General features: G+C 41.6%; 1 protein-coding gene across 10 annotated transcripts in view; it reads right to left on the bottom strand.

The window, feature by feature from the left end:
* The window catches only part of nedd4l (NEDD4 like E3 ubiquitin protein ligase), a 423982-nt gene that overhangs the window by 30631 nt on the left and 368533 nt on the right, over positions 1 to 24818 (bottom strand). For all 10 annotated transcript variants that reach the window (XM_059989671.1, XM_059989670.1, XM_059989668.1 and 7 more), the window contains 8 exons: positions 23537 to 23614; positions 20828 to 20882; positions 15210 to 15268; positions 11578 to 11643; positions 7996 to 8225; positions 5929 to 6050; positions 3936 to 4006; positions 1860 to 1955 (listed from right to left, as the gene is read on the bottom strand). In XM_059989671.1, coding sequence (XP_059845654.1) covers positions 1860 to 1955; positions 3936 to 4006; positions 5929 to 6050; positions 7996 to 8225; positions 11578 to 11643; positions 15210 to 15268; positions 20828 to 20882; positions 23537 to 23614 — 777 coding nt within the window. The remainder of the gene's footprint in view (positions 1 to 1859; positions 1956 to 3935; positions 4007 to 5928; positions 6051 to 7995; positions 8226 to 11577; positions 11644 to 15209; positions 15269 to 20827; positions 20883 to 23536; positions 23615 to 24818) is intronic.

The raw sequence follows: 24818 nt of genomic DNA on the forward strand, positions 1-24818 counted from the left end.
CTGTTCCTAGACAGCTGATGTGGCAAGACAGTTAAACTATCAAATATATGTTGTTACTGGGGGGTCTCATTGAAACCTACCAAATTGTTATATGGTTATATGTTATATATCAAAAGGTGTAGATCAGGCATTCCCCAGCCTGTCCTCCCCACACCTGTTGATTCGCAGCAGCGGCCCGTGGCATTAAAAAGCTCAGGAACCCCTGATCTAGATACAGTGAACATGGATGTTTCCAATAGCAGATGAGTTTAGGCCTCCGAATAGAAATTAGCCCTTTTAGAACAGAGATTAGGATGAATTTCTTTAGCCATAGAATGGTGAATCTGTGAAATTCATTGCCACAGAGAACTGTGGCCACGTCGTTTGGTATATTTAAAGTGGAGGTTGATAGGTTCTTGATCAAAGGTTACAGGGAGAAGTCAGGTGAATGGGGGTGGAGAGGGATAATAAATCAGCCATGGTGGAATGGTGGAGCAGACTCCAAGGACTGAAAGGCCTAATTTTGCTCTTGTATCTTATGGTCTACATCATACTCCAGGTCAACTTTTCACAAGACAAGTCACTTCAGGGCATCAAAGGGTATGGAGTGAAAGCAGTTGAGTGGGGATGACTGGAAGAATTGGATCAGCCCATGATTGAATGGCGAAGCAGAATTGATGGGCTGAATGGCTTACTTCTGCTCCTAAATCTTAAGGTCTGATGGTCACTTCTCACAGACCATTACACATCCCAACCCGTTAACTGGCTTATGCAATGAGACCTGGCATGGAACTACCACCTCAGATCCCTGGCTCTCCAGTGCTGGATGTGGTGAGCAGATCTTGCTGGCCCACCATGTTTTGAATTCGGCAGGGAGCACAAGATGGCAACTGTTTTTCTGGCAGCAGAGAGAAGTGAGCTGCTTGTATGATAAGATGGACTCTCGGCCTCACAATCTACTTTGTTATGATCTTGTACTTTATCATTTCCCTGCACTGCACTCATTTGGCTGCTTTTACATGAGAGTCTACATCGTCATCGCTTTAACTTTTCTACCGCAATGCACTGTGTGATCTGTATGGACATTAAGCAAGACAAGCTTTTCACTCTATCTTGGAACATGTGACATATGTAATTTTTCATTGATTCTACTATACTTCTTTGTTCTACTGTGAATGCCCACAAGCAAATGATTCTCAGGGTAGAATGTGGTGATAAATATGTACTTTGGTAACAAATTTACTATGAACTTTAATAATAAACCCACTCCAGAACTTCCCTGGAGGGTTTCCTGACATAAGGCAAACCTGAGAACAACAGACACAAAATGCTGGAGGAACTCAGCAGGTCAGGCAGCGTCTATGGAGGGGAATAACAATCAAAGTTTCGGTTGAGACCCTTCATCAGGACTCAGGACTTGTCTGCTGTCAAGGCTGATACTAAATACTAACAGCCTTTAAACATTCCTGACATTCAGATACATGGTCTATTAAAACTTCTGAAAATAATGAATATGTTTGAAAATAACTTAAAGTAATAATATGACTTAAAAACATCCCTGTCACTCAAGCCCACATCCAAGACAGCAGATGTTGAAAAAGAGTTAAGCACACATCAGGATTTGTTTCTTTGCTTGAAGTTTGATATTTATGCCAGGATTTCATTTTGACCAGCATCATTCAGCTGCCTAAAGCATCCGTACATTCAGACTCATTAAAATTTGATGATATATTGTGAACAAATAAGTTTACCCATTTCAAATTTGGTTAATTGATATTGTTGAAGCTTTCAAAAGGTTGATGATTTATTAATATCATCATAATGACTCGCTTGAAATCTTGCATTCTTAAAATCTGAGAGGAGGCTAGATGCCCACTTACCTGCCCAAAATTTTCTTCATCTGTGCAGAATCTGAGATCCAGCTCTGTGGGGTCATTCTCAAGAATCCATCTTAAAGAATTGAAATATTCACCATCCTAGAACAGAACAGAATAGGATTAAAAACTAAATGCAATAAGATTAAGAATAGCTTTAATTGTCACATATATAGTTATTACTGCTGAAAAATCCTATATATAGCTAGGATGCCTAAGCCTTTTGCACAGTACTGTAGTAATTTTGTGTATTGCACTGTACTGCTCCTGTCAGATCTACAAACTCACTCTCCAGTCCATGTTGACAAATACAGTACTGTGCAAAAGTTTGAGGCACTCTAGCTACATATATTTTGCATAGTAAAATGCATCATTTGTGTCAATGACCATTCCAGTTCAAGGTTTGAGCTGGGGGATGCCATATAACTGATGAAAGCAGTGACAGGCCTACATAGAGTGGACATTGTAGAGGATGTTTCCAATAGTGGGAGGGTCGAGGATCTGAGTACAAGGATGTCACTTCATAAAGGAGATGAAGAGGAAGTCTTTAGTCAGAGAGTGGTGAATCTATGGAATTCATTATCACAGACGGCTGTACAGGCCAAGTAATTAGGTATATTTAAAATGGAGGTTAATAGGTTCTTGATTAGTAAGGGTGTCAAAGGATATGGGGAAAAGGCAGGAGAATGAGTTTGAGAGGGAAAATAGACCAGCCAGGATTGAATGATACAGCAGAATTGATGGGCCGAATGTCTATGTCCGATGGTATTTTGGTCTCAATCACTGTAAATGTATGTTCCCTGGCATTGGCCATTGCCACCCCGGGAAAAAGGCTGTGGAAACTTGTTTTCTGGAAACAGCGGGAATTGAACCCGGATCGCCTCTACTGTAAAGCATTGTGCTAACTACTACACTACCTTGTCACTCCAAATCTACAAATGAATTACGCAGAGATAAACAAAGTAAAGAGTATAAATAAAATATTGTAGGCTAGGAAAAGTCAGGAATACTTAAAAAGGAAAATAAATACAACAGAAAGCAGGCCATTCACAAATAGTTACTGATATAGAGACTGTAAATAATTTATACTGGATATTTATAAACTATAAATAACAGTTCAACTTAATATACTTAAATGATTAGTCTCCATGAATTGTGCATTGGAGAACTCTCAGTAATTAATTTCTTCTGCCATTAGATCTAATTCAATACTTTTTAATTAAAAATACCTCAAATATTAAAAAAAAATAAACTTTCAAACAGTCAGATGTCCTAAAACTTAAAAATCAGTTTTTAATATCAGAAGCCATCCAGGCTATCCATCAAAGATGTGGAATTAAGCTTATTGGCGTGTTATCACATACCTATTGGTAACATACTGCACAACACATGGCTGGAAGCAATCCAACACCAGGAGAAATGAGCAGAGAGAGAGAAAGAAAAATCAGGAGTAAGAGAATCTTGGGAATGAAAGGGTTAATGTCTGAGTAGTATTTGATGGCTCTGGGCCTGTACTCACTGGAGTTTAGAAGAATGGAGGGGGGGGGAGGGATTCTCATTGAAACTGATTAAATACAGAAAGGCCCAGATAGAGTGAACGTGGACAGGATGTTTCCAATAGTGGGGGAGTCTAGGACTTGATGCCTCAGCTTCAGAGTAGGAGAATGTCTCATTAGAATAGAGATGAGGAGGAATATCTTTAGCCAGAGGATGGTGAATCTGTAGAATTCATTGCCACAGACAGCTGTGGAGGCCAAGTCATGGGGTATATTTAAAGCAAGGGTTGATAAACTCTTCATTAGTAATGGTGTAAAAAGTTTACAGGGAAAAGGCAGGATAATGGGGTTAAGAGGGATAATAAATCAGCCGTCATAGAATTGCAGTTCAGACTCAATGGGCCAAATGACCTGTGCACTCCTGTGTCTAATGGTGTTGTTGTGACATGGATACAGGGTTTAAAATTATATCAGTGTATAAATTTAGACAAAAATTAACAAGCAATTATGTGGTGTAATACATTCTAGGTTTATTTGGATGTCTAATTTTCTTAGGGAGTAACTGGTATGTTGCTTTGGTACTCACCACGGACTCCATGTCTTTCAATGTGATCGATTTTCCCAACATCATCTTGTAAAATGGTCTGATGAAGAAGCCTGAAATGAGAACAAGAAGGATGGACTGGATGAGAACTCCCAAGGTTATTAGGTCTCAATTTTAGTTGGTCATGGACAGGCGATACAGCTTTGAAGAAACCTGCAATGCTCAATTTTTGGGTTCTTCACTACAAGAAAAATAATAATGAAATTTGCATACCATGATTTGTAACATGGCTGAAATATGTAAAGTTCTTCTTTTACCCCCATTTCGAGGTAATGCTGTAATGAACACATTATCCTGTGGCCTCAATCACAGAAAATTCACATCACATACACACAAGAAAATCTGCAGGTGCTGGAAATCCAGAGCCACACAAAAAATGCTAGAGAAACTCAGCAATCAGGTAGCATCTAAGGAGGGGAATGAAAAGTCAAAGTTTATTCCTCTACATAGATGCGGAATGACCTACTTAGTTCCTGCAGCATTTTGTGTCTTGCTTCACGTGAGATATCCTTGATATTTAAATACGTGCATCCAATATGACTTTCTTTTGTTATTATTTATAAAACTTTTACTGACATAAAATTTTAACAGTTCCCTCTCCCAACTTTCCAAGAGTTGCCAGCACTTTGTGTCTTTATTTCAGGTTTTCAGTATTTACATATTTTTGGTTTTCAATCATGCATCATGTCCAATCACAAAACATTGCAATTCTGCTAGCTTTCAACCATACCTGCTTGTCGGTATGTTAATTAGTGTCTTCTTCACACCTTCTATACACAAATCAGCAATAACATGATATAAAGCCAAATATTAATGACATAACAACATGGGGTGACATGTTAGCGTAGTGGTTAGCATGATGCTTTACAGCACCAGCGACCCAGGTTCAATTCCCAGCACCGTCTGTAAGAAGTCCGTAATTCTTGAGTGATCACGTGGGTTTCCTCCAGGTGGTCTGGTTTTTTCCTACAATCCAAAGACCTACAGGTTAGTCTTATAGGTGAAGTTGGGTGGGTGGGAAAGGTAAAGGGCTGGAGAGGAAAGAATCTCTTAGGAGAGGAGAGTGGACCATAGGAGAAAGGGGAGGAAGAGTGGACCCAAGAAGGTGATAGGCTGGTGAGAAGAGGTAAAAGGTCAGAGTGGGGAATAGAGGGAGGGGAGGGGGAGGGTATTTTTTACTGGACGGAGAAATTAATATCAATATTATCAGGTCAGAGGTTACCCAGATGGAATATAAGGTGTTGCTCCTCCACCCTGAGGGTGTAGAGTTTTTTTTAGGAGTGCCACACATTGCATTCAGTGCTTAGCACCATACCTTTCAAAAGATGTAAAATTCTTGGAGAAAGTGCAGAAGAAGTTTACCAAAATAATTCAAGAAGAAAGGGTGTGGTATGTGGATTGACTCTAAAGCTTGTTTGCTGTGGAAAAGGAAAGAATGTGAGAACATCTGACAGTGGTATTCAAAATGTGGGCGGCATAGTAACAAAACAGTTTGTAGTCGCTTTGCAGTGCCAGGGATTATCGACCGGGGTTCGATTTCCACCGGTGGCTGTAAAGAATTTGTGCCTTCTTCTGTGTCCACATGGGTTTTCCCTAGTGCTCAGGTTTCCTCCCACATTGCATAACTGTTCTAAAAGGACGTGCTTGTATTCTGAGTCTGTCTTAGTCTACTATAGGAAACATCCACATCCACTCTATCCAGGCCTTTCAATTTTCAGTAGGGTTCAATGAGATATCCCCCCCCCCCACCCCCATTCTTCTAAATTCCAGCAAGTACAGGCTTCAAACATCAAATGCTCCTCATACATTAACCCTTCCATTCCTGGAATATTTCTTGTGAAGCTGCTCTAGACCATCTCCAGTGCCAGCGCAGTTATGAAACAGTCACTATTATGATCATTACCAGCTTTTCAATGGTTAAATGGGTCAATTGAGTTGCACTTGTTCTGAAATAATATGAAACAATCTAACTTACCATCCAGAAGCTTGCCATGGTGAACAGCCATTCCGGCCACACGGCCAATGAACTTGAAGTAGGAAAGATGATCTTCGTTACAAAGACCAGAATTTGGGTTAATCTGAAGTGTGTAATTATCTCTGAAAAGAATTTTAGAAAGAAGATAAAACTAAAACACTAAAGAAAACAATTAATTACTTTGTTAGGCTTAAGTAAAACTGAACAATTAATGATTGTTCATAGGCTTCTGACAAAACTTTAATTATATGAATTTAAGACCTGAATTGCTTGACTAGGATGAAATATGATCCATGAGATGTAAATATCAGCCATCTCAGTAACATTACAGCAATACGTTTGGAAGCCAGCATGCATGCAGCAAGCATTAATAAAATGCAAGTGAATAAACAACTGGCAAATGGGTGCCAGCTAGTGCAATGCTATTAGAGCTCAGGACTTCCGAGCTTGGAGTTCCATTTCAACGTTCTGTACATCCTCCATGCGGGTACATGGGTTTTCCTCTGTTGCGCTAGTTTCCTCGCTTTGTCTGAAGACGTACGGAGTCACTGTCATTTGTCCCAGGATTCGGTTAAGGTTAATCGGGGTTGTCAGGGATTGCTGGGGTGGTACGGCCTAAAGGGCCAGTAGGGCCTACACCTACACGGAACGCCCTAAATCCCTGAATTTTAAAAAAAGTAGAAATTTTATGAATGGTAGGAAAAACAATAGCCAATTAATTTCAAGATCTTGATGCTTTTTATCCTGAATGTTGAGAGTGCTTTGACATCCAGCGGAAGAGTCAGACTGTGCTTGGGATTGATCTGAATAAATGTAATCCTTACCATTTTTAATTGCTTTCTAGAACTCATGGCTGCCTCTCAAAGTCCAACCCTGAGTCTCCATTGTGAGAGGTGTAAACGGGTAAGGCTGGCCAACTGGGCGCTGGTGACAATGGATACAATGGATTACAGAAGCATTGATGAACTCCAACCATGCCATCGAATTTGTACGATGGAGATGGGAGGTCATCAGTGTCCTAAGCTCCAATGGGAGCTGAGGGCCCAAGACGAAGAGGAAGAAGAAGACACTGCCAATTTTCTAACAGGGTACAAACATTCTGAGAATAGGGGCTTGCATCACACTAGCTCAGCTGACAACCATACTATCCTCACCACTGAACTATACTTCTGCAATTGCATGCTTCCTAATGTTCTGCCAGCATCACCTGCACACCCATCCCATGAGGGGTGGTGCAGTGCCACTGGCAACTGGAAAGCAGGCAGTAACTACAGAGTTCCTCTCTGGAGATTAGCACTCATTTTGAGAGAACTAGTATATACCCAATAAAGCATAGGAGGCAGAATTAGGCCATTCAGCCCACTGCTCCACCATTTCATCATGGCTGATCCACTTCCCACACAACTCCATTCCCCTGCCTTCCCCTATAACCTTTCATGCCCTGACTAGTCCAGAACCCGTCAACCTCCGCCTTAAATACAGCCCAAGACTTGCCCTCCACAGCTGCCTGTGGCATTGAATTCCACAGATTTAACCAGCTCCAGGCTAAAGAAATTCCTCCTCATCTCCACTCCAAATGGACATCCCTATATTCTGAAGTTGTACCCTCTGGTCCTAGACTCGCCTACTATAGGAAACTTGCTCTCCACGTACATTCTGTCGAAGCCTTTCACCATTCAATAAGTTTAAATGAGATCCCCCTCATTGCTAAATTCCAGAAAGTACAGGCCCAGAGCCTCCAGATGCTCCTCATGATAACCTTTCATTCCTGGAATTTTCATGAACCTCCTATATACCCTCTCCAATCTCAGCACATCCTTTCTTAGATAAGGGGTCTAAAACTGCTCAGAATACGCCAAGTGCCTTATAAACCTCAGCATTACATCCTTGTAATGTAAAAGCAAGAACGTAATGCCAAGGCTTTGTAAGACATTGGTCAGACTGCACTTGGAGTATTGTGCATTGTGTTCTTTGCATTAACGAGTAGATGTACAGGTGTACTTAATAAAGTTGCTGCAGTTTGAAAAAGGTTATTTTTCTACAGCTAACAAGACATCCCATACTTACGTGGCCGAATATTCAAAAAGCCCATAGTAAGGATTAAACATTTCCTTGGATAAAAGGAAGAACCATTCTCTTGCAACGCCTCCATAATCAAGTCCTTTTTCCGACTCAAATTCTATCCAAAGGCGAGCCTTCAGTACGTCTGGTCGCTTTAAGGACATGATCCGTCTGTATGATTCTTCTAGAATGTTTCCTCTATGCAGTTTCATTTCAAATCTATTGGGTATATCAGCCTGGAATAAAAAATAAACCAAACATCAGCAATGGAGTATCATTCTTCAAAATGCTCATTTCTCCTTCATTTGGAAAGATATTCAGTGGAGTAAAAGTCACTCAAAAGGACATGACACAGTGGATGTAGAGGGAATGTTTCCTATTGTGGGCAAGTCTAACACAGCCTCAGAATAGAGGGACGTCCATTTATAATGGAGATGAGGAAGAACTTCTTTAGGCAGAAAGTGGTGAATCTGTAGAATTTGTTGCCAAAAGCAGCGTGGAGGCCAAGTCACTGGGTATATTTAAGGCAGAGGTGGATAGATTCTTGATTGGTCAGGGCATGAAGGGATATGGAGAGAAGGCAGGAGATTGGGACCCAGACAGGAAATGGATCAGCCATGATAAAATGGCGGAGCAGACTCAATGGAACAAATGGCCTAATTCTGCTCGTTTATCTTATGATCTTATGGTCAATTTGCATCATCAGAGATCCCCACAACCAGGCCATGCTTTCTCCTCACTGCTGCCATCAAGTAAAAGGTACAAGAACCAGAGGACTAGCACCATTAGGTTCAAGACCCCTCAACCATCAGGCTCTTGAATAAAAGGGGATAACTACACTCACTTGGCCCATCATCGAAATGTTTTCATAACCAATGATCTTACTTTAAAGGACTCTTTATCTCATTATCTTATGTTCTTGTTATTTATTTATATTTACATTTGCACAGTTGGATGTCTTCTGCACTCCAGTTGATTTTTCATTGATCCTGTTATATTTACTATTATATAAATTTGCTGAGAATGCCCACAAGAAAATGAATCTCAGAGTTGTATATGTACTCTGATAATAAAATTTACTTTGAACTTTAACTGGTGCCTCTTTGGACTGTGAGAGTAAACCAGAGATCCCAGAGAAAACCGGTTGTGCATAAGGAAGGGAAAGACGTACAAATCTCTTAGAGGATGCTGGAATTGAACTCCAAACTCCAACGCTCCAAGCTGTAATAACATCACACTAACCCCTACACTTCTGTGGCAGAAATGGACGTACAGAGACTCCTTGCAGAACGGTGCTGGAATTGAACTCTGAACTCCTGACACCCCGAGCTGTAATAGTGCTGTGCTAACCGTTACACTACTGTAGTGGTGCCCTTCATTTCTGCCTATACACTTACAAAATTATAAGCAAACCGTTTTAGACTAAGAGAGAAGAAAGTGAAAATGGAGCATCTGAACACTAAAATAGTTAAAATTTCCAGTAGACATGCATTGATCTGTATGAACAGTACACAATATAAGATTTTTGGCATACTTTTGTACATGTGACAATAATAAAATCTATTTACCAAATGTGTTAAGTCATTTTAGAAGCTGAAGTTGTAGCATAAGTTATAGGTTTCAAAACTTCCTGTGTCAATACCAATGATAAAATGCCAAGATTTTCCAACAAGATCTGGTTGTCCCACTATAGGAAGGATAGAAACATAGAAAATAGGTGCTGGAGTAGGCCATTCGGCCCTTCGAGCCTGCACCACCATTTAGTATGATCATGGCTGATCATCCAACTCAGAACCCTGTACCTGCTTTCTCTCCATACCCCCTGATCCCTTTAGCCACAAGGGCCATATCTAACTTCCTCTTAAATATAGCCAATGAACCGGCCTCAACTGTTTCCTGTGGCAGAGAATTCCACAGATTCACCACTCTCTGTGTGAAGAAGTTTTTCCTCATCTTGGTCCTAAAAGTCTTCTCCTTTATCCTTAAACTGTGACCACTCGTACTGGATTTCCCCAACATCAGAAACAACCTTCCTGCATCTAGCCTGTCCAATCCCTTTAGAATTTTATACGTTTTATACGTCCAATCCCTTTAGAATTTTATACGTTTTATACGATGCTGGGGCTTTGGAGAGAGTGCAGAAGAGCTTTACCAGGACGCTGCCTGATTTAGAGGGCACGTGCTGCTATGAGAGGCTGGACAAACTTGGGTTATTTTCTCCGGAGCGGTGGAGGCCGAGGGGAGATTTGATAAAGGTTTACAAGATCATGAGTGGCATAGAGTGAACAGAGAGTATCTTTCTCTCAGCGTTGAAACCAGAAGGCATGTTGAGAAGGGGCAGGTTCAAGAGGTTGTGAAGGGTAAGTTTATTAGCCAGAGTGGTGGATGCTTAGAATGTGCTGCCTGGTAGGGTGGTAGAGGCAAACACATTAGAGGCTTTTAAGGAACGTTGGGCTTGGCACATGGAAGTAAAAAAGTTGGAGGGACATGGACACTGTGTAGGTGGGAGGGATCAGTGCTTGGGTGTTTTTGATTTGCTCTTTAGTTGATTTGGCATAACACTGCGGGCCAAATAGCCTGTTCCTGGGCTGTACTGTTCTACGTTCTAAAATCCAAATATTTCAACGCTTTCTCACGCGTTTGTATTTTCTTATATACCAGGACTTGAAAGCACTGGTAAAAAGGAATCCAGAGAGCTTGAAACATCGGACCATGAAAAGGAAGCATTAAAGTTAGAAATCAGGTAATTACAAAATACTGGTGATTAGCTGTTAGTTTTTAATTTTCCCTGTGAGATGTTGAACAGCTGACTTAACCATATAACCATATAACAATCACAGCACGGAAACAGGCCATCTTGGCCCTCCTAGTCCGTGCCGAACCCTTAATCTCACCTAGTTCCACCTACCCGCACTCAGCCCATAACCCTCCACTCCTTTCCTGTCCATTTACCTATCCAATTTTACCTTAAATGACACAACTGAACTGGCCTCTACTACTTCTACAGGAAGCTCATTCCACACAGCTATCACTCTTTGAGTAAAGAAATACCCCCTCGTGTTTCCCTTAAACTTCTGCCCCCTAACTCTCAAATCATGTCCTCTAGTTTGAATCTCCCCTACTCTCAATGGAAACAGCCTGTTCATGTCAACTCTATCTATCCCTCTCAAAATTTTAAATACCTCGATCAAATCCCCCCTCAACCTTCTACGCTCCAATGAATAGAGACCTAACTTGTTCAACCTTTCTCTGTAACTTAATTGCTGAAACCCAGGTAGCATCCTAGTAAATCGTCTCTGCACTCTCTCTAATTTATTGATATCTTTCCTATAATTCGGTGACCAGAACTGCACACAATATTCCAAATTTGGCCTTACCAATGCCTTGTACAACTTTAGCATTACATCCTTAATAGTACATCATTAATAGTAGAGAAGTCCGGTAACACTAGTTTCCTTTTAACATAATTAATTGGAAAAAAAAAACAATGCACGAAGTCCTTGCATTCCACATGGTGCTATCTGAGTGTGTCGAGCTGGGCTGCACGCAGCCCTGGAACTGGTCATGATGGAATGCTTGCCTACTTACCGGCTTTTTCAGCTTTTTCCGGAAATAATCATACTTCTGCTTGAACTCTCGAGAATATGGCACAGCCTGTGAATAAACACATTCAGAAAGTTTCTTAAGTTTTAGATGTATGATGTTCTCCGCTGTCTGAAATGATCAGATCAACTATAGGTTAAAGGCTCAGAAGAAATGGTTCTGATTAAGAGTGAATGTGTATCACACCCTGATATGTATTCACTATGTGTTACATGATTGGGTCATTTTTTCAACTAGCATTGACATTTGAAAGCAGTACTCTGGTCTACAAGATACTAAAGTAGCTTTACTTTGTTAAAATTAGACCAATACAAAACCATAATCAGCTAAATCTGCTTATAGCATACATTTCTTTGCTTTTTCATCAAGGATGACAGGACATAACAATATAAGCATTCCTGATGAAGGGTTTTGTCCTGAAACTTACTGACTTATTGCCCGTTACACCGCTGGCATTTAGGGCAGCAATGAAAGTCCTCAATCTCTGTCTGGATTGTACAAGTTTTCATTGCTATTTCTGTACGTGCTTTTTGACGATCAGGGTTGTTAACCCTGAACTGAACCCCTGAACCTGGAGGTCCAGTGGGCCACTCTTAGTCTGGCCTTTAAACTTTGACCTGTTTGGCATGGGTAACCCTACCAAGAGCCAAAGCACCAGGCCCTGACTCTAGCCAACATCGCTGTCTGGGTCACAGAGGCAAGCAAGCCTCCAAACCCTCTTTATTCCTCTCCATTGATGTTGCTTGACCTGCTGAGTTCCTCCAGAATTTTGTGTGTGTTGCATAAGAACAAAGCTGCCTCATTGAGAGAGTGAATGAGCAGCCCATCATGGGCACAAAGCCTCCCCAAGCATCGAGGACATCTTCAAAAGAAAATGCCTCAAGAAGGCAGCATCCATCATTAAGGACCACATCACCCAGAGACATGCCCTCTTCTCGTTGCTAACATCCGACAAAAGGTACAGGAGACTGAAGACACACACTTCATGCTTTAGGAACAGCTTCTTTCCCACCACCATTCTGAATGGAGAATGAATTAACACATGAACACTAGCTTCACTTCTTTTGCTCTCTTTTTGCACTTTTTAAAAACATGGTTCTTATTGTAATTTGTAGCTTAATTTGTACGAGGGAATGCAGATATTGGAATCCACATGGATTTTACAGGATTGCTTTTATATTTATGTTTTTTTTATTCCACACTTTATTGTTAGTTCCCAGAGGAAATGCACGTGGTCACGGGGAGATCTGCTGAATGATCTCAGTGGGTCAAGCAGACAGAAAATGTCCACGTTTTGGGTCAAAACCCTAAAATTGGAATCTAATAATCTGTCTCAACAAATCTTAAAACCTGCATTCAAAATGTTGGGTGTGTTACTGATACAAAATATATTTGGAGAATTTGTAATATTATTTGCATATCCAACTGATCAGAAATAAGCTTACTGAGACTCTGTATTTTTAATCCAAGGCTGTAATTTTCACAGTGGAACATGGAAATGCACCAAAAATGAACTTCACAATGCCCAAGGAATCAGATATGTAATTTCTATTATTTTTAACATCTATGCAACGCCATACATTATTTCTATTTAGGAACATTCTTGATTGCTCGAACTCTCCTTCATAATATCACCATGTAAGCATTAGCTTCACTTGTGTACAAAAATTAACAAAGCCGTTTTTAATCTATTCAATAGTTTCCCATGTACTTTTTAAAATTGAGCCTGAAAAGTCGACTGTTTACTCCTCTCCATTGATGCTGCCTGACGTGCTGATTCCCTCCAGCATCGTGTGTGTGTGTGTGTGTGTGTGTGTGTGTGTATGTGTGTGTGTGTGTGTGTCTGTGTGTGTGTGTGTGTGTGTGTGTGTGTGTGTGTGTGTGTGTGTCAGCGTGCGTGTACATGTGTTTGTGTGTGTTACTCTGGATTTCCAGCATCAGGAATGATAGGCTGGATTGTGTGTGTCTGTACACTGTAGCATCCATTGATGGACACTGTCACTTACGGTCTTGGAATATACATTTTTTTTGAGTGAAGATGTTTCTTTGCTTGATATTTTGAATTATGTAGCTCACTACTGGAGACGGGTGGAACTGAGGAGGGATGATAGTGCCTAACGGCGACTCCTTTGCTTGCATCTTCGAAAACAGCTCTTTCTGTCCTTAATATCTCTTCTTTCCCTGCGCAAGGTTCTTTTGAAGACCCTGACCTGGAGTTACACGTAGAATTCGGTTCTTTGTGGGAATGGGACCCGTTCTCGGGGTTCCACGACTGGCCACTATTTGACCTGCCAAGGGTTTGGTCTGAAAGTCTTGAACGTGTTCGGAAGCCTAAGATCGCGAGGCTCTGGAGACGGGTGGATCGAGGGTTGGTGTCACGTCAGGAGACTCCTGTGTTGTCGGGGAGGCCAGAAAATCTTTCGCTGTGGTCCCGAGGACCTGAAGTCTTTGCGATCTTTGGGCGCAGAGCTCGAAAAAAAACGACAAAATGGACTTTTAACATCATAAACCAGTGGGTTGTTGTTATGTCTCCCACTCGCTGTGAAAATGGGGGACACCTCCCTCTCCCTTGCCAGGGAGAGAGATAAGCTGCGGGCTGTCGAATTTCGGATGAAATGCAAAGCCTTTGGGGTAACTTTGGTCTGTGTCTTTGCTACTACTTAGCACATGCTTGGGCTCGGTGTTGGTACCGATACGTGTTTATTTTTGTTGGGGGGGGAGGGGGATCATTGCTCGCTGTTGCTTACCTGTGGGAGGGGGGATCGGGGAGACTTCAGGGTTCTCATTGTTGTTCATTTTTTGGGACACTTCTCTGTTTTCGTGGATGTTTGCGAAGAGAAAGCATTTCAGGTTGTATATTGTATACATTTCTCTGACATTAAACCTGACCTTTGAACCTTTGAACTATTTTTGAATGTTTACTTGCTATTTTAAATGTTTTGCATCCTGGCCCCAGAGGAACGCTGTCTCGTTCAGCTGTAAATATGTGTGGTTTGAATAATAATTAAACTTGATTTGATTTGTTCTGCAGGATCTCTTGTGTTTATGATCTGCTGCATTTTCTGGGTAACATAGTGATGAAGGATCTTCGCCTGAAATGTTGGCTCTCTATTCCTTCCTATGGATGCTGTCTGACCTACTGAGTTCCTCCAACATTTTGTTTGTGTGTGTTGCTCTGGATTTCCAGCATCTGCAGAATCTCAGATGTTAATTATTACTTTTTATTTTTTCATTCTGCTGTAAATCCATTGAGTTTCTTATCATATCAACTGTAAACAGATTTATTAAACTGCCTTGTAAAATAACTTATTCTTGGACTTCAAAGCTAAAATGAAACATAAAGAAAAATACTAAAATTGAATTTTTCCATTGTTGATATATATCTAAGATTGTTAGAGGAATGGAATACAGTTACACTTCCATTGAAGTTTGCGTCATACAAGGATTCCTAAAATGTAGGTTTGCCCAAATAAATATTTGGCACAACATCCTTCTGTGGAAGGGAGGAATGCGTAAGCAAGAAATAAAATGCAGGGTCATGGGTTGAAAATATAAAGTTGCAAACAAAAAGTAACTGTTAACACCCCAGAGCTGGGAGATTTTGACTGTACACTTACTGGACCAGTGATGGCCGGATTCTGCAATCTTGGGTCCTCCCATTGTGTGATTTTGGTATCTATGGGAAGAAACAGAAGATTAATTTAGATTAAGCTACAGTGACTGAAATTAATGTTAAATTTGAAATTATTGCATATCATTCTTTAGATTTGTGTTACTAGGACAACCTGGTATCAAAATGCCAATGACTTTGAACAGAATTTCCTACAAAAAGTAGTGGATATGGCCCAGTCCAAAACGGGTACAGCCCTTCCCATCATTGAGCATGAAAAGCAGCATATATCATCAGGGACACCCCACCCAGGACATGCTCTCTTCTCACTACTGCCATCAGGAAGATGACACAGGAGTCTCAGGACTCACACCACCAGGTTCAGGAACAGTTATTACCCTCAACCATCAGGCTCTTGAACCAGAGGATAACTTCATTCAATTCCACTTGCCCCATCATTAAAATGCTCTCACAATCTATGGACTCACTTCCAAAGACTCCTCATTTCATGTTCTTGAGTTTTATTGCTTATTTATTATTATTATTTCTTTTTGTTTTTGCATTTTGTTGTCTTTTGCACAATGGTTGAATGACCAAGCTGATGTGGTCTTTCACTGATTCTGTAATGGTTATTATTCTATAATGGATTATTAAGTATGCCCACAAGAAAATGAATATCAAAGTTGTATATGGTGACATAGACGTACTTTGATATTACATTTACTTTGAACTTTGAACCTGAGGATCAAATGCTGAAGATTTAAGATATGTGGAGAACTTCAGGTTCCTGGGAACCACCATCTCTCAGGATCTGAAGTGGGAGCAGAACATCAACTCCATCCTGAAGAAGGCCCAGCGGCGGATGTACTTCCTGCGGTTCTTGAGGAAATATGGTCTGCCTCAGGAATTGCTGCTGCAGTTCTACACTGCAGTCATTGAGTCTGTCCTGTGTACCTCCATCACTGTGTGGTTTGGAGCCGCCACCAAGCAGGATAGAACCAGACTGCAGCGCACAGTGAGGACTGCCGAGCGCATCATTGGAGCCTCCCTGCCCTCTATTGTGGACCTGTACTCTTCCAGGTTGAAGAAGAGGGCGGGGAACATCATAAAGGACTCCTTCCATCCTGCGCATGGACTGTTTGAACTGCTTCCGTCTGGTAGGCGCTTCAGATCCCTCCAGACTAAGACTAATAGGCACTGGAGAAGTTTTTTCCCTACTGCGGTCACTTTGCTGAACAGTTAACTGCCTGTTAACTGTCGGCTAACTATTACTTTACTATTACTATTATGTCCGTCATAAAAGCCCTGCGCCAGCTCTTCACTCTGTTCGGATATCCCTGCTATATCCACAGCGATAGAGGGTCCTCCTTTATGAGTGACAAGCTGTGCCAGTACCTGCTGGCTAGGGGCATTGCTACTAGTCGGACCACGAGCTATAATCCCCGGGGAAATGGACAGGTGGAGAGGGAGAATGCCACAGTGTGGAAGGCCACACTTTTAGCCCTTAAGTCAAAACGGTTGCCGGTCTCTCAATGGCAGGAGGTCCTCCCCGAGGCACTCCACTCTATCCGCTCCGTTTTGTACGTCCACCAATGCCACCCCTCATGAGCGCCTATTTTCTTTTCCCAGGAAGTCTGCCACTGGGACCACCCTACCATTTTGGTTGACGTCCCCAGGGCCAGTGCTGCTCCGGAGACATGTGAGGAGCAATAAATACTCCCCACTGGTTGAGAGGGTTCACCTTCTACATGCGAACCCCCAGTATGATTATGTGGTCTTACCTGATGGGCGGGAGGACATGGTCTCCGTCCGCGACCTGGCGCCCGCAGGAGCAGCAGACCACTACCCCGAACACTCCACGCTAATTATGAACCCTTTACCTGAGGTGACACTGCGCACACCAAGCCCTACACAGACTCCTCACGACACTCCTATACCGGGCGTCTCGCACACCCGCATGAGGGATCACTGACGCCTAGTGGGCTGACACCTCCAGTCAGGCCAGAACCAGCACAACCACCGTCTCTGGTGCAATCACCACTGGCACCTGTGCAATCACAGCCGGTGCTACGTAGATCGCAGCGACAGATTCGACCACCTGATAGACTTAACCTGTAAATATACTTGTAAGAAACTTCGCCCCATGGGAACTCTCTTTTAAAACAAAGGGGGAGGGGGTGAATGTGGTGAACTACATATACCTGTCTGGACACGCCCCCCCCACCCCGCTGACTGCTCCTATGGCTCCTCCCACTGACCCCAGTATAAAGGCGATTGGAGACACTGCCCCGGCCTCAGTCTCCAGGATGTAGCATGGTGGTCAATTGCTGCTTGTTCTTTCTTCCAGCCAATAAAAGCCTATATCTCGCCTCACGTCTCCCAGAGTTATTGATGGTGCATCACGTCTTGAACTGATTCCACAACCTATGGACTCACTTTCAAGGATTCTACAACCCTTGTTCTCAGCATTACTCTGTTTACTTTTTTTTGTATTTGCACAGTTCGTCTTCTTTTGTTTGTCAGTCTTTGTTTATGTGTAGTTTTTTTTATTGATTCTATTGTATTTCTTCTATTGTGAATCCCTGCAAGAGGATGAATCTCAGAGTAATGTGTAGTGACACATACGCACTTTGGCATTAAAATTACTTTGAACATTGAAGCTGTGGCTTGCAACTGGCTCCAAAATACAGACCGTTGGCCTTAGTTGGAAAGGAACACCAATCTTCAGCAGAGATTTCTGTCATACTCCATATAGCCTGACCTGCTGAGTTTCTCCAGCATTTGTGTTGGTTCCTCCATTAATGTTTCTTTTATTTATCTGTGCAATGCCGTTAGAATAGTTATGTATAGTTTATCAGAGTTAACTTTGTGTACACCTAGATTCTTCTGAACACAATTCACACCCAAAGTGGATCCGCTTCCTCATCACATTATATTCCATCTGCTGTGTCCATGCACAGTTACTTATACACCTTTCCTGTTTTTCCCCATTTGTTCTAAGTTAAATATCTTAGAATATTTAATTCTCAACCTTAGCCATTTTGAAATGACAATGGTTAATAAATGAAACTCATGTTTTTCCATCTGCCTGGAGAGACTGGTTTCAAGGCACCAATAGCACTGGACAACAAAGATTTTGCTTCCTGAATACTTCTGGGTGTATCTTATGGGTTTTGGCTGCTGATCATGAAAATTGCCATAAAATTTCCCTATCACAACACTTTTTTTTCAAAATCGCCTATGTTTGTTATTTCAATTCATCAGGTCAACAATGACCGGCAATTTTTTTTTAGAACTTTTGGTGGGACCACAGAAAATCGCACGGAAGGCATTCAAGGATGTTGTTGAAGATTTTCTTGGCAACTACAGAGCACCGAACCACATGCAGCTGGTTGACAACATGCTTCAAGCATGCAAAATCATTTTCTGCGTTCCCATTTAGACTCCCTCCCTACAAATCTTGGCGCTGTCAGTAACAAGCATGGTGAAAGGTTCCACCAGGACATTGCACTCATGGAGAAACGATTTCTGGGCAACTGGAGTCCATCAATGCTGCTGATTATTATTGGACACTTCAGCAAGAAGCCTCAGACACTGAGTACAAATGAAAATCATCAACAAAACATTTTTAGCTGAGTTGAACTATTGTAAAGCATCAGCATCATTATGCAATTAAGTGCATTATATTAAAAAAAAGGTAATTTCTTGTTTCTCCAAATTCCTACGTGATACAAGTAGTCTAACGTATTTGTATTCAGCTTCAAGTGGTCTATAATACACAAAAAAAAAATTCCAAGGAAGTAAGACTTTCAAAAAAATTTGTTGTCCACTGTAACCTACCTTTGCACCTTCTCCTGTCAGTAGAGACAGTTTCACTGGGCATCACACTTGAAGTCCAAGAGCTGGACTTAGTTGACAGAAGCTATTTGAGATGCACATCATTGGGAGCATATAATAGGTAGTGAGAGCTTATCCCTCACCTATAACAACCTTAAGAAACCAAGGATTCTGTGCTTCAGGCAGAGGGGGCTTGTCAGCCGTATCTGGAATCTCATCTAGGAGAAGGAAAACTCTGATCTCAAACCTCCGCTGCCTTGCGGCTATACCCACTCATAGGGAAGGCTTTACGAGTAAACCCTGAGGAAAAAATCCAGAGCTGGAGTACCCAAGGCAGTCCTAAGTTGAGTTTAATGCTAGCAACTCCTGTGATGCTGCTGGTGCCAAATTGTATTGGTCTCTACTGTTCCTTTGGATTCATTATAGGGGAGCCTGCTACACAGACAACAGCTTGCTCTTCATATCGTACTGCCCTGGCTTGTGTGTCATGCAGACAGCTAGGACGCAATGCCCATAGATGACCTTGACTGATGGATGGCCTTGTATTTTTCCATAAAGTTACCTATTTTGTCATGAATATTGCTACTGCTTACTTTCCGGTAAGTTTTGTATTTTTACTATTTTTGCCTTTCCTGACAATAACACAATGAATAGGCATCAGTTTGAATGTTGTCCATTCCTGGAAAAACTGACAAATAACCCATTTTGGAACCCTGCATGATCACCAGTTTGAAGTCTTGTTAGTCAATTCTCCAGGACGCTGGTCATGCCCCATTCAATCGAACAAAACGTTTACTCTTCCCCCAGTGCATTGAAATGAAATATTTGTGTTAACAACCAACACATCTGAGGAAAGTAGCATGCCCACAATGCTCAGCAGAATGACACACAGCACACTCCTGCTCATCACTCATGAACATACACAGTCCTCTAATCCTAGGACAGGTCACCTTCTTCGCCTCCAGCCTCCGATGGACTCGGACCCAGCTTGTTAGCATCTTGGGTAGTGATTATCCACTTCCTGATTTAGTTTTTTTTTTAAAATTTCTTATTCTCTTTTGTGAAACCACCTTTGTCCTACCTACCTCACTGATTCTTCCTTGAACCATGACATTTGACTTGCCAGGAAGCCAAGAAGCCCCAAGAAGATGTTCATTATTTGGGCACTAGGTGGCAGTAGAGCCTTGCAAAATTCATACTCACAATGGCACAGAATAGTGTGTGCATCTCTCTCTTTCTCCCCATCTCCCTCTCCACCAGACTAAGCTGTCCTCTATTTTACTCTCCCATACCATGGTGCTCAGTTTGCTCATTCACCTAGAATTGCTGTTAGCTACACTTACAGCAAGAACTCTGAACCTGTTAAGTACAAAAGAGTCAACACTCGTGCCACGCCAGCTTCTGGATCCCGAGGCCTTGTGACCTGACCGATCAATTTTACAGCACTTTATCTGAATATGATCAACCCATGGGGCAAGGGGCCCATGGTTTTCTCCCTTCTGGGTGTCTATCTCAAATTTCAGTTCATTGACCCAAATCCAAATATTACTGTCATTATCATCGTAATTATGCACCATGTCGTATGACATGGATGTATTGACCATGGCTGTTCTGCACAGAGTTTTTTTTACAGAAGTTGTTTGCCATTGCCTTCTTCTGGACAGTGTCATGAACTGTGCTGATAAATGGGATTAATAGAAATAGATACTTGATGGTTGGCATGGGAAGAAGGGCCATCGGGCCTGTTACTGTGTGCATGGCTCTATAACATTACGCAGTCTTACTCACTGTGGTCGATGAAGAATGATCTTCCATCTATGTGGATCCTTTCCTCCCAGCCAGCCTGTTTAGACATAAATGGGGAAATTTAATTTTTTTTAAAACAGTAGGAAGAGCATGGTTTTTTGAACAAAAGAATACTGAAATAAATCAGGAATTCTTTGCTGTACATGTAGCCATAAGAAACACCTCGAGCCTCATGTTCTTAAACACAGATGCACATTACTACTTGGCTTCATGAAGTGTTGGGATTGTAGAGAATAAAATCTTCATTAAACCGATCCCGTTGTGAGGTCACTACAAGCAGACTGTAAGAGCATAAGACACAGGAGAGGTGTTCCATTATTCCATCATGGCTGATTTATTTTCCCTTTCAACCCCATTCGTCAGTTCTCTCCCCGTAACCTTTGACACCCAAATAAAGAACCTAATAATCTCTGCTTGAAATGTACTCAATGATTTGGCCTCCAGAGCTGTCCATGGCAAAGGATTCAAATGATTCACCACTTTCTGGCTAAAGAAATTCCTTCCCATCTCTTTTCTAAATGGACATCCCTCTATTATGAGACTATGCCCTCTGGTCCTATACTTACCCAATATAGGAAACATCATCTCCACCTCCACTCTACGTAGGCCTTTCAGTTTTATATACGCGTCAAGGAGATCCCCCCCCCCCCCTTCTTCTGAACTGCAGCTAGTACAGGCCCAGAGACATCAAACACGTCACCCTTCCCACTCCTGGGTCATTCTTGTGCGGCTCCTCTGGACCCACTCCAACACCTGCACATCTTTTTTTAAGATAAGGGGCACAAAACTGCTCACAATACTCCAAGTGTGGTCTGACCAATGCCTTACATTCATGCTTTTATTTTCTAGTCCTCTCAATGAGTGTTAACATCACATTTGCCTTTCTGACTCAACCTGCAAGTTAATTTTTAGGGAATCCTGCACAAGAACTCCAACGTCCCTTTGCACTGCTGATCTTCGTGGATCCCCCCCAGTTTAAGAAACAGACAACACATTTATTCCTTATACGAAGGTGCACGACCATACAATTCCCTACACTACATTCCTTCTGCTACTCATTTGTCCATTCTTCCAATCTAAGTCCTACGTCCTTCAGCAGACTCTCTGCTTCATCTCTCCATCTGCCTTTGTATCATCCACAGACCCGGCCACAAATCCATCAATTCTGTCATCCAAATCATGACACATAATGTGAAACAAAGTGGTCCTAATACTGACACCTGTGGAACTGGCAGCCAAACAGAAAAGGCTCCCTATATTCTCATTCTTTGCCTCTTGCCAGTCAGCTAATGCTCTATCCATCCCAGTATCTTTTCTGCTCTTATCTTGTCAAGCAGTCAGATGTATGGCACCTTGTCAAAGGTCTTCTGAAAATTCACTTATTCTCCTTTGTCTATCCTGCCTTTTATTTCCTCAAGTCATTCCAGTAGATTTGTCAGGCAAGATTTCCCCTTAAGGAAACCATGTTGACTATGGGCTATTTCATCATGCACCTCCAAGTACCCTGAAACATCATCCTTAATAATCGACTCCAACATCTTCCCAACCACTGAGGTCAGGCTAACTGGCCTACAATTTCGTTTCTTCTGCCCCACTCCCCTCTTGAAGAGTGGAGTGACATTTGCAATTTTCCAGTTCTCCAGAACCATGCCAGAATCTGATGATTCTTGAAAAATGAATATTAATGTCTCCACAATCTCTTCAGCCACCTCTTTCAGAACCGTGAGGTGTGGATAACAGGTAAAAGACATCATTTTAAAATAGAATAGGGAGAGATCTTAAATTAAAGTAGGCAATACTGTACAGCCCAGTGTGAAGGCTCCAAATACACGTGATCGCAAAATGCTGCAGAGGGTCGTAGACTCGGCCAACTCCATCACGGCACAACCCTCTCCGCCATCGAGCACACCTTCAAAAGGCGGTGCCAGGAGAAGGCAGCATCTATTACTGAGGACTGTCGCTATCTAGGGCAGGCCCTCTTACTACCGCCAGCAGGACGTACAGGATCCTGAAGAGTCACACTCATTGATTCAGGAACAGCTTCTTCCGCTCTGCCATTAGATTTCTGAACATGAACACTATCCTATTATTCTCCTTTTTGGCAATATTTATTTTGTAGTTAATGCCAATTCTCTTGTCTTTGCACTGCACTACTGCCACAAAATAACAGATTTCATGTCACATAAATAATTGATAACAAATTTGATTCAGAACACTCAGTAGGTTGGTAAACATATAGACAGACACTGTTAAAAATGAGTAGTATTGTTAAAATACTTCCAGTCAGTGGGATTTCACTTTAAATTATGTCAGCGCAGTTTTAAGTAAAACGATGGACCACGTATTAACGATATCCTCCCATGGCGGGCATGCAAATTGACCTCTCTGGACAAAACAGAGCTACACTCTCAGACATCTTAAATGCTACACTGCATTTTAATGAAAATACAGGAATTGTACTAGGCATTAGAAACGCCGCTGTTTGCTCCAGTAAGCAGGAAGGAATTTCACTTTAACACATACAATTAAGTATGTAAAATTCCATCAAGTTCATGTGAGGTGCATTAACCTGCATCAGTGTGTTTCAGAAAGTTGAAATCACAACTTGATCGTAGGACTCGGAATCAAATCCATCAGAATATGACTTAGTTGTGTACGATTTGGATTTAAAAAAAATGTCATTGCACTTACAGGGAGAGGTCCAAGATCATTTGGATCCAATGACGCCTTTGCTCTTAAATGAACGGGATATTTTAGCCGTGGATCCTCCTGTAAAATAAATCACTTTCAGAAACCCCATTTGCTCTTATGAAGAAAGTGCTGGGAAGTTAAAGCCCTCACTGAGAAGTTAACGGAATTGTCCCCAAGGGGAAATAGGAAGAAACTTTCAGGAGGGTGTAAAGGGCGGTACTCATTGACAACTGACAGCATTCCCGATGGATACACAAGATTTAAAACTGGCAATTTTAAATGAATTCTAAAAATCAAAAGCCTTTTCATCAAAAATGACTGTCAGCTAATAATAACACGGATAAGCAGACTATGCTTTAGTGCCCTAAATACCTATTCAGTGGAATGTAGAAATTAAAGCATGTTATAAATTGCAGAAATACTGCAGGCTAAATGCAAATATTATACACCTCTAACAGATCATTTGATAAAATCCCAGATTGGAGCTGGAATGAGTTACATAAATCGAAAAGGTCTCCATTCTGTACATAATCTCTTCATGTACAGCTGACTGAATCGTGCCTCTGTTTCTGTACCTGGACATTGCCATTACAGGAAAGCCTCACACACAAAACGCTGGAGGAGCCCAGCAGGTCAGGCAACATCTATGGAAAAGAGTAAACAGTAGGCGTTTCGGGCTAAGAGCCTTCACCAGGAATGGTCTCCACCCGAAAAGTCAACGGTTTACTCTTTTCCATAGATACTGCCTGGTCTGTTAAGTTCCTCCAGCATTTTGTGTGTGAAGCTTTGGATTTCCAGCATCTGCAGATTTTCTCATGTTTGTGATTTCCTGGAATGTTTATCAGGTGAGGATAACACCAGACTAAACGGCAAATGACTATCTGTTCAGTTTTACAAGTAACATTTAGGTGCACCATCACTTATCATTCCATGCTAGAAAACTTACTGACAACTAGGTGAGAACTTTCGGGAGGAGCATGCAAATAACACTCATACTTAAATTCAGAAAAGCCACTATCACTGTGGCTTGAGGCAAAGATTTTGAACAAAAACGATGAAGTAGCATTAAGAAATTTTGGAATTTGGTTCTTATAGTTGAATTAACAATGTCATCTTCATACACCTGCTTGGCCATTGGACTGAAAGCACAGGACAGGAAATGGTAACAAAAGTGAAGAAAAGTTTGAATCCAGTACAAGAACACAGTAAGTAACAGCAATTTCATACGAATAGTGAATAAGAAACCAGATTAATGCAAATGAATGGCTAATGATTAGTACAG

Source organism: Hypanus sabinus, chromosome 14, assembly GCF_030144855.1.
Source record: "Hypanus sabinus isolate sHypSab1 chromosome 14, sHypSab1.hap1, whole genome shotgun sequence".
NCBI classification, from domain to species: Eukaryota; Metazoa; Chordata; class Chondrichthyes; order Myliobatiformes; family Dasyatidae; genus Hypanus; species Hypanus sabinus.